Here is a 10,578-nt window from a genome sequence, read left to right on the forward strand (position 1 = left end):
GCCCCTGCTCAGGGAATTGTAACCGCACAGATTGAAATTCTCCATGCTGGGGCTACCTCGGCCTGAAGGCTTTTGGGAAGTTTTAGCCGTTCGAGACCAGGGACAATCCATTGTAACATTTCTTGTAACCACTTGATTGCACAGCACTGGAGCTTGCAGATTTTGGAGCAGGAGGTGAAATTGGGGCAGGAGGTCCCCCTGCTGCCTTTTACTTTCCCATGAAAACTTGGCCAGGAGGTAAGGCTGGAACATTCCCAGCGGGGCCGTGCGCAGTAGCCTGCTGAGAGCTTGGCAGCTCCATTCTCTGAAGATTGGTGTGCAGGGAGCATGCTCCAGCCCCCCAAGCTCCTGCTGCAGGCCATCTCCGCAGAACCCCGGAGCAGGCCCCAGCCCAGGGCAGAGGGACTTTCTCTGCAGTTGCTCCTCCTGGGTGCTGCCCTTCAGAGCAGAGAGCAGGTAGACAGACTCTGCTGTGCTCCTGGCAGTGAGCGGGAGGATGAAGGGGCTTGACCCACGGCGGCGGGGAGAGTGGTGCTGGAGAGGCCTGAGGCAGCTGGGAGCGACGGGAGCCATCAGAGTGTGGAGGGCGATGGGGCAGAAGGGTGTGTCATCACTCGACCATGCTCCTGCCCTGAACCTGGAACTGAACGCGGCGTTCCTCAGTCTCCCCAGTGCTCGGCTCTCAGCAACCAGCTGGGAAACACACTGGCAGATGTGGTCTCTTCTCCCCAGCGGCTGAGAGAACCGCCGACCTTCCAGGGTGTTCTCCAGGGAGCTGAGAACCTGCTCCTCCCAAGCTGCAAGTGTCCGGTGACAAACCAGAGTGTGAGAGGCTGTGCCCAGGGCCTGCAGCCTTCGGTGAGCGGGCCAAGAGCTGCTCCCAGAAGCTGATTTTAAATGAGCTCTCGTGAAACGTTAGGGGTCACGTACGGGCTGCTGCTGAGAGCCCCTAGCCCTGGGGGGCTGGCCAGCCTCGGCTGACCTATCAGGCTGTGTGTAGTGACGCTGTGGTAACGAAAGGCTGTACGTTCAGTTTTAAACCACCTTTCAGCCAAACGCCCCCATTTGGTTTGCCTGGGCCTGGCCGCTGAGCTGGGCACTGCCCCTAATGCCAGGCCCCAGAGCTGCAGCTCCGTGGCAGGGCGCATTTCTCTGGGGGGTAGCAGCATTTGGCGCTTTGACAGCTGTCCAGCTCCCCCTGGGTGCGCTGCTCACAGATCCTGCGGGTTGGCTGGCCGCGGGGCACCATAGGCCGTAGGTGCATGGCGGTGCTGTTAGCTCAGGGACGTCTCGGTCAGGGAGCGAGAGGGGATCGTGAGGCACTGCAGAATCACACCACAGGCTGGACCGCTGCACTGTTCTTCGCCAGAGCCCTGTAGCCAGCCCAAGCTGGAGCCCCAGGGCCTTGTGCACCACACGGGATGGGGAAGAGCCCCCCAATCCCTTTGCTACATTGAAAAGGCCCCCAGCTGGTGGGGGGAGTCACCAAGCTGTCAGTGGGCTCCTGCCACCACCAGCGCGAAGGATCAGCAGGGCAAAGCTGGCTGGAGCCCCGCTGGGGGGCCAGCTCCTCCAGCTGCCTACCATGGGGGGGGTGGCCCTGCCACTCCCCCAGTGCTGAGGCTCCTGGGAAATGTTGGTGCTGAATAGGGGGAGGGGGACTGGCTGGCTTCCACCCCAGGTTGATGGAGCTGTGCCCAGGTACTGCTGGCTGGAGGGAAGAGGAGCCTGTACTGGGAGTACAGGGCCCTGGGGATGCTGAGCAGACTGAGGTATTAGGTGGGTGTACACCAGTGGGGGAGGCTTGGTGTTATCCCCCTCCCCCCCAATGTTCTGTGCCCATTTTATCTCTAACCCACATGCTCCTCTCCTGGGAGGCAACAGGCAGCTTCCTGCCCACCCCAGCCCCTGAGTAACCCTCTGGCCAGCCCACATGCAGGGCTCATTTCCTGATGCTCGTTCTCTGCTGCAGCCAGTGCATGGGGCAGGTACTGGTACAATGGCAGCACTGGTGGGGCAGGGGAGGTGCTGCTGCTGCACGTGTGGCTCTTCTGCTTTGTCAGCCAGTATGGCTCCTGCCTGCCATACATAGGGTTGGGATTGCTAACTTTCGAACACCCCTGCCCTGAGCCTCCCCGCTTCCTTCACTGGCTTGCCCCCACCCTCACTTGGGCAGGGGGTTGGAGTGCGGGTGAGTATGGGCTCTGGGTGGAGCCAGAAATGAGGGGTTCAGGGTGTGGGAGGCAGCTCCGACTGGCGGTGCAGGCTCGGGGGGGGATGAGGGGTTTGGAGTGCAGGAGGGGGTTCTGGACTAGGGTGCAGGTCCCAGGAAGCAGCCACCAGGTCCCTGCAGCCCCATGGCCCATGTTCAGCCAGGGAAGCACGGAGTGCTGCCCTCGCAGCTCCCATTGGTCCCAGTTCCTGGCCAATGGGAGCTGCGGAGTCGACACTCAAGGCAGGGGCAGCGGGCAGAGCCTTCCTGGCTGCTCATGTGCTTCTGGGCTGCAGGGACCTGGTGGTCGCTTCCTGGAGCCACATGGGAGCCTGCCTTAGTCCTAGGTCCTTGCTGTGCTGCCAACTGGACTTTTAACAGCCTGGTCGGCAGTGCCAACTGGATGCCAAAAACCAGACAGTTGGCAACCCTATGTAGGGCCCAGCTGCTTCAGTGCCAGGCCTTGTGGCTTCCCTGCGCTGCTGAGCACCTGTTTTACTGACTGTCATTTCCTCACAGCCGTGTGTGGCTGAGGAAGGTGAGTGTGACTTGGCACCACGGTCTGCCCTGCAGCCAGCTGGCCAGGCTGTGCCTCGCTGTAATGTCAGGGCCTGTGGCAGCATCAGACTGCACTGGGGCGTGCTCAGAGAGCTGCTGTGGCAGCCCCATGTCACCAGAGTTCACAGCACTCTGTGCAGGGAGCCGCCTGCGGCCCTGCCCCAGGGGTCATGGGTAAGGCTATTGCATGGGCAGGCCCCTCGTGGTACCGCCCGCTCACGGGGCTGCTCACGCTGTTCTGGGGTATACACCGTGGCTGACCTTTGCTCAGCTTGGGCCCAACCGACAGCTTAACTGCCGTGCTGAAGTGGGAATACTTCGTAATATTTGTATGAAGCTTGAGTGTGCTTCAGTTTCCCCACATATGCTACAGTTACCCCATGGGTGGGAAAGGACTGTTTGCTCTCAGGGCAGGCTGAGCGACGTGGGTGTTGCCCGGCTGTCTGGGCATTAGTCCCCTATCAGTGAAGCATCTGAGAAGCCAGTGGCAACCAATTGCCAGGACACTGACATCTAGCAAGCAACAACCCAGAGGGATGAGGACTTCCTCACTTCTCAGCAGGGAGGCTGAGCAACATTGCTCTCCTGGAGAAAAAGGATGGGAGGGAGTGCTGGCGGCTGGATGAGTCAGAGCTCTCACAAGCAGGTCAGCCGGAGAGACAACCAGCGCTTGAACCGCAGGCTGACCAGAAAGGTCTTTGCTTTAACCATCACTGCCCTAAAGCCTTGCTGTTGTGTGGCATTATCCTGAAAACCTGTTTTCACAGCGAAGCGTCACTGCAGCTGCTGAGTGAGGTGCATTAATCCCTGTGGAGTGGCTGAGTCTCCAGTGGACCTCGCTGAACAGAGCTCACAGGGAGGCTGCAAGCCTACAGGTCCAGCCTGAGGAGGCGGTGATGCTGCATGGCTGACCCTGGAGAAGCGGCGACACCATGAGGTCTGGCTTACTGAAGGGATTCCTCCTAGAGCCCATGCCAAAGCTGCGGCTATACCACTGATCCTGTGGATCTGCCACAGTGGCAAACGTAAACAAACCCCACCTTGTCCACCCCACCCCACCCTTTGTTTCTGTGCAGCTGCAGAGACATGAGAACCAGCAGTGCACTCCTCACCAAGCACCTGGTCCCTTTGCAAACAGAGGCAGGTTCACGCATGCTACAGAACCACCCCTGGGCTGAGCAGCGAAGCCATGCTGTGGGCTGCTGCACTATGGGAGACTCAGCCAGATGTCCCAGACAGGGGGCTTTGAACTGGGCTAAAAGGCAGCTACTCAGCCTGTGCAAATCTTCGTTCAGGAGGGAAGAGAGACACTTGAGTTTCCACCTTCTTTGCTCCCTCTTGTTGTGCCCTTACAGTTCAGTAGGATCTAGTGGCCTAAGCCAGGTGTGAGACCCACTGCCAGGTGCTACCACAGAGTCATTGCCCCTTCTAAGAACCCATGTCCCAAGTCATACACACCCATCTCAGCCCTGGGAGAGCATAGTTCTCACTGCAGTGGTACTGGGCACTTTGTTTTCCTTTCCTGCTGTTTAAATGGCCCAGTCTGTTAGTCGTGTCCCATCCCTGGGCCATGTCTCCACAGGGCAGAAGTCTAGCAGGCGGCCAGGCCAGGCCAGGCCATGTGCAGTACCTTGCCCCTGGGGTTAGTGAGGCAGACCATGGTGCCATCAGGCCCTTGAGAAAGGCCTGTGTCTCTAATACTCGCCTTCTGCAGACCCAAGCATGAGCGCGGCTGGCTGCTGGCCCTGGGCAATGCCCCCCTGGAGTTTGGCAATACTGACAGGTAGGTGTCCACTGCAGATTCCTCCCACCCCATGACAGGCACAAGGCTCTGCCTGCACCAAGCAACTCAGCCCCTGGACTCAGACTGGAAACAAACTCCTTTGGCACTGCCGAGTGTTGGGGGGCAGGAGTCCATCGTTCTGCTAGGAATAGGCAGGCCCCCAGTCTCATCACTGGATGAGCCCTGCAGCCCCTAGGCTATGCCTTGTGCTGCACTCCAATTCACTAGAGAGGGAGGGAGATGTAATAGGAACAGTCAATGGACAGGGAGGGAAGAGGATGCAGGTCCCAGTAACCCCAGGCAGCAGCCAACCCCCTCCCCTAACAATGGGGCAGCAGAGACTATAGCCTCTACCCCATCTGGCCTGACACAGCCAGCCCAGGAGGCAGCACTGCATCCTCCAGTATTCCAGGTGTTGGAAGCTTGCTGAAGGCTGCCAGAGCCATGACCCAGGGGGTGCTTGTCCTGCAGGGGTGGGGAGACCAACCCCGCACATCTCCCTGCAGAGACATCAGTTTGCTACACACACACACACACACACACACACACCAGGGACAGGCCTCAGGGTAAGACTCCAGCTCTTTATTCATTTTCCATACATGGCCGAGCAGCCCCCTATCCAGTGCAGAGTACTGCAGGTCCTCCGGCCCTCCCTCCCATGGCGGGGGGGCACCTAGCAGAGCAGCATGGGGAAGCCAGCTGCTTTACCACATGTAAGAAAGGGTAGAAAGAAAGAAAAACACCCTGAGTCTTTGCTCCCCTAACAGGCACTAGCAGTGTGTCAGGCAGCAGCAAGCATAGTGGGACCGCAGAGTGGAGCCTGATGGCCAATGCCTGCCTCTAGCCTGCAGCAGCTGACTCGGGGCCAGGCTGCCTGACAACAGGAATCAGCTGCTGCTTCGGGAAGGGAGGTACAGCACCAGCAGACACACTGACTGGCAGGGCAGGGCAGGGCAGGGCAGACTGGGAGGGGCACAGGCAGAAGCTTTAAAAGTCAGTTGTCAGCTGTGGCCCTGCCTGCTGCCAGCCCTGTGAATGCTGTGGCCCCTGCCAGGAGCCCTCAACTCTGGCTGAGCAGACAGCTGTGCGTGCTCCAAAGGGAGGGAGTTGGGGAGTGGATAGAGAAGTTACAGAAACACCCTGGACAGAGATGCTGGGAGGCAGCATTTTAAGGTGCCAGTTACATTATTGCATAGTTTAAAAAGCCTTTTGTGCTACATCCCTTTGCCAGACCCCCTCAGGGAGCCAGCCAGACCCGCTGCAGCCTCAGGGGCTCCTTGCCAGAGTCCTAGCTGCCTGTTTGCTCATGGAAGGCACACAGAGAGGCTCAGGAGGGTGAGCCCCAGATTATCACCAGCCCCCAGCAGGAGTTCCCCTCTCCTGCTCGGGATCTCCAGGGCAGGCCCAGAGGACTGCACCTGGTTTGCATAGGAGTAAGTCCTTGGAGACAAGAGATCCCAGCATGCTTTGTGCCACGCTGATCCCAGCAGCCTCTGCTTTGATCCAGGTATGGCTTGACAGGCTGGGACTTGTAGTCTCCGAGGGCCAGGAGTTTGTTTGAAGCACAAGGCAGCAGCATTAAGGACCCTGTGACCCTACCCCTGCAGGCCAAGAAGAGTTCAGAAGGCACAGCATACTGGGCAGGAGAGCCCTTGCCCAGTGGAGCCCTGCATAAGGCACTATGGAAGGAGTGCTCCAAGACACCGGCCTCCTAGCACGATACTGGAGTCACCAATATTATTGCATCGGTTTGCCAGAAGGGGAAGGATCCAGACACTGCTCAGAGATGGTGCAGAGCCGCACAGCAGGCTAGGAACGGACAGGTCATAGGCACAGCCAGCCACAGGACGCCTCTGCTGGAAGGGACGTAGCGCCATCACAGCACAATCTTGAAGGAACTGAAAGAGACAGTGACCAGCACATTCTCACATGCTATGCCACAGGGGAGCTACTCGCTGGGGTCTCTAGTGCTGAGCACGGGAAGGGCTGTATGCAACATGGCATGAAAGAAGCTCAGAGGGAACATGGCAGACCCAAGCAGAATGCAACTGGTGTTCAAAAGACATGATTCTAGACATCTGCCAATGGCTCGAGGGGGGTGGGTCCTGGATATCCTGAGGATGTCAGATAGCCCCCATTAAACTAGCAAAGAAACAAGCTAGAGGAGTCGAGTGGCCAGGGAAAGGGGCATGTGAGCCCTGGAATGGGGCAGGAGGGCAGTCTGGTGTGTGAGGCTCAGGACTAGAAGACAGGAGAGCTGGATTCTCCTGCTGCCATGGTGTGACTGTAGCCAAGCAAAGCCTGTGCCTCTGTCCCCCATGAAAGGAGAAGGCCCTGCCGCAGCCAGGCAGTGCTTGTTCTGTTTGTGAAGCAGGAAGGACGGGCCGGTGGTAACAAGACTGGCCTCAGAGCCATGGATTCTACTCCTAGCTGTACTACAGCCTTCGTGTGTGACTCCGGCGAGTCGCTCCCTGCCCCGCCTGCAGCATGGACAGAACAGCCCTTCCTTCCCCTACGCCAGCTGCGTTTTGTCTGCAAGCTCCTCGAGCAGGCACTGGCTCTGTCTTACATACAGCACCTGGCTGGAGATCAAACAAATGAGTGGAGCATCTGAGCACTGCCACGATACAGCTCGCTAGGAAGGGGTCAGGAGCCACAGCCCCATTGAACTGAGACTTAGGTGCTTCAGGAAGTGTTTCCCAAGCTTTGCAAGGCCTCAGTGGACAGAGCTAGAGATGAGCAAAGGTTCTTCACTGTTATAGGAGACTATTTAGACCAGTTCCCCGCTACGTCTGTGCTTTTAGCTCTGCTACCAGCTGGGAGATCTGTGCCCACTCTGCACAGAGAGTTAAGCAAACCCCCATTCCACCCACTGGCTAGCTTGCCCTGCCTAGCAAGCGCTGGATTTTCTCCAGTCAGACACTGCAGCAAGCAGTGGAGGCAGAGGTACCTGGCAAAGTCTGGTGACCGAGAAATGACATGCTGGAACTCAGAGAGGTTAATGGTCCCATCCTTGTCAATATCGGACTCCTCCAGGATCTGTCAGGGAAAGGGAAACACCAGCCCTCAAAGCCTGCTTGAGCAGCCCCACACAGCAGGTCCAGCAAGCCCCAGAGATGCAGGGCGTGTGGCACTCACATTTTGGATGAGCTGGTCCATCTCTGACTCACTCAGCCTAGTCTCATCTCCTTCCCCTGTCAGGCAGTTCACCAGCTTCTCCAGGTCCTTCCTGTCCAGGGTCCCATCGTCGTCAAAATCTTTGGGGGGAAATGTCCAGGTTATCATCAGAGGCACTTGCCCATGAGCCCCTGTTTCCATGGCTATGGCCTAGTTACACAGGAGATTTACAAGCAGGAGTGCTCCCAGAAAGGGAGTTCTTGGCTGGGCCTCAGCCTCCCCCTTGGAGCCCTTGCAGCCTCCCCCTTGGAGCCCTTCGCTGGGGTAGGGCTAGCTACCACCACAACCTGCTCCAAGAACCTCAGATTGCAGCTGGGCAAAGTCACCCATGGACAGCAGGTTCCTGACATGACCCCCTCCCTGAGAGCAACTCCGGGGGGAGCAGCAGCCACCCCCACTCAAGTCCCACTCTGCACAGAGGGACTGGCGAAGCAGAGCATTCACCCCGGGGCCTGGCTGATCTCTACCGAAGATGCGGAAGGCGTAGTGGGATTTGATCTCTGAAGTGGCTGAGTCACTGAAGACACTCAGCATGTCGAGGAAGTCTTCGAAGGACATGCTGCCATCCCCATCCTCTGAGGTGGAGAAGACTCGACATATCCGGTCCCGGAACGGGTTTGCCTGTCAACACATGGAGAATCAACAACGGACTGAGGCACCAGGACTTCCCAGCAGCAGCGGGGGTTCCAGAGGGGTCAGGCAGATGATCACAAAGGTCCCTTCCAGCCTTAAAATCCCTGACTGTTCGGAGACCCTCAGAACTTCCTGTGCAATTCCATTTGCTGCTGGTTAGCCCCCTGCCATCACGTGCCTGCAGCACTTGCGTGGCCTGGGAAGCTGGGCACCACGCTGATGGACACATCTTCCCCAGCCCTGGCAGCTCAGCAGGGAATGAGAAGTGGAGCAAGCACGCCATGACTGCAACCGCCTCCCCGATCGCAGAGCGCACCCAAATGAACGGCAGCTGTCCACCAGCCAGGATCCAAGTCTTGGCCCAGGACCAAGAGATCAGTGGGACTGACCTGGTTCCTCCTAGGGCCAGGAGGGAGGGTGGGGGGGGTGCACCATACCCGCAGTTCAGGCAGTGTGAGGATCTGACTCTTGGGGACTCTTTTCTGCAGGATACTCTCTCTCTCCTCCTTTGACAGCAGCTCACTGAATCTCTTGTGGGCGCTTTGGGAGACAAGAACAGTTAGAACCTGGCAGAGCTGCTAACAGTCTGGGACAGAGGCTGCTGAGCTCAGCTAGGGGCCCACCGAGGTAATTCTTCCCCAGAGCTGCCTGAAGAGGTGACTATTCTCCAGCCCTGAGCGCACACCCCATGCTGCACACAGGGGATGAGGAAGGAGGAACTGTGTTAGCTGGTCAGTCCTCAGCAGCCCGGACCTTTTCTCTGCCCTCAGCATCCACAGCTGCCGCCTATGCCAGCTCCTAGACACCACACTGTGATCCCTCTGCCCCACACCTGTCCTGTTACAGGGTGGCACTCAGACACCAGCCTATGCCACGCTGGCTGCAGAGGTTACAGGGCTGAGTGGATGCCAGGAAGGGACACAGCAGGTGGCAGCAGTGACATGTCCACACAGGACTCCCATGCACGACACTTCACAACCAGCTGCCTGTGCCAGGCACACATTGCGTTACTCGCATTCAGCCAGGGTGCCGCTGGCAACCAGGCTAGGCTGGGTTTGTCCCAACAGCTTCAAACGCAGCAAAGCAGCATTAGGCAAGGCCCCGCACAGAGCCCATGGACATTCGCAGCTACAGCATCACAGCCCAGCCCAGCCTGGAGATCTTATTTTTCCTTCTTCACTTCAAGCAGCCCATTAATGCAGCCAGTAAAACGAGACACCACACAGAGCAGCAGGCTAGAAACACCAAGAAGCCACCACGCCCTGAAGCAAAGTCCAGCGCAGAGAGGGCTAGGTGCAAAGTGCCCTTGTGCCAGGGAACACACCAAGATGGGGAGCAAGAGCAGGAAGAGGCTCCAGTTCACAAGGGAAGCGCTACCTGGCCATTGCCCACTGCTGTACCACACTCCCCCCTGCGTCCCTCAGGCCATGCTCCCCTAGCCAGCTGCACCCACTGCAGGGTGCAGTGAAACAGATGTCAACACCCCAGCAACTTGGAGCAAAGTACCTGGGCACTGCCTCTGGCACTCGGGGCAGGAGAATGCAGGTCAGCCTACAAGCAGGTTAAGGCAACTCTGACGCTAAGGCCATACTACAGCTGGGTTTCCCTGGGGCAGCAGCCCCCACACTGGGAGACAGCAAGGCAGCACTGTTTGAATCTTGTGTAACCGTCTCACCGTCCACCAGGCAGGCCCTACAGGTGACCTAGCAGAGACCATCTAGCTTGTGCTCAGCCCTAGAGTCTGGCTGCACTCTGGGGCCTCTGCTGCTGCCCTTCCCGGTCCAGGAGCAGCAACGACAGGTCTGGACCCAGGTCCACGGAGACCCCTCCCCATGGAGCTCTGGCACCTTCGGCCTGCAATTACCCTTCCCCTGCCCATGGGGACTGTGGCTGCTAGCCCAAGGGCCAGCAGCTGAGCTGCCCCCTCATGTCTAGGCCTGGCCCCATAGCGGTGTGTGGGGCCCCGAAGGACAGCCAGCCCGAGGGGTGCTCACAGCAAGATCTCCTGCTTGCTCAGGAAGGTCAGCTCCTGCGAAAGAGAGAAGGGGAAAGTTACCCCTGCAGCTTGGCTGAGGGGGGCTCCCAGCACCAGCACCGCCCACAGCCCGCCCACGGGGTCCCCCGCCGCCGAGCCCGGCAGCAAGGCGGGGGGGGGGCGGCACCTGGTACTCGCCGAGCAGGTCCCGCGGCAGCTGACTGGCCGAACCCCCCATGG

General features: G+C 58.8%; 1 protein-coding gene across 1 annotated transcript in view; it reads right to left on the minus strand.

Annotated features, from left to right (window-relative positions):
- Nucleotides 1-5,120: 5,120 nt before the first annotated feature.
- The window catches only part of CIB1 (calcium and integrin binding 1), an 8,036-nt gene continuing 2,578 nt past the window's right edge, over nt 5,121-10,578 (minus strand). The window contains exons 2-8 of the mRNA XM_032794216.2: nt 10,526-10,578; nt 10,358-10,392; nt 8,801-8,903; nt 8,198-8,351; nt 7,692-7,810; nt 7,504-7,592; nt 5,121-6,451 (exon numbers count right to left, since the gene is read on the minus strand). The exon at nt 10,526-10,578 is cut by the window's right edge and continues 86 nt beyond it. Of these exons, the coding sequence (XP_032650107.1) occupies nt 6,430-6,451; nt 7,504-7,592; nt 7,692-7,810; nt 8,198-8,351; nt 8,801-8,903; nt 10,358-10,392; nt 10,526-10,576 (573 nt within the window). The 5' untranslated portion in view covers nt 10,577-10,578 and the 3' untranslated portion in view covers nt 5,121-6,429. The remainder of the gene's footprint in view (nt 6,452-7,503; nt 7,593-7,691; nt 7,811-8,197; nt 8,352-8,800; nt 8,904-10,357; nt 10,393-10,525) is intronic.

The sequence above is a fragment of the Chelonoidis abingdonii genome, chromosome 9 (assembly GCF_003597395.2).
Source record: "Chelonoidis abingdonii isolate Lonesome George chromosome 9, CheloAbing_2.0, whole genome shotgun sequence".
In the NCBI taxonomy this organism is placed as follows: Eukaryota; Metazoa; Chordata; order Testudines; family Testudinidae; genus Chelonoidis; species Chelonoidis abingdonii.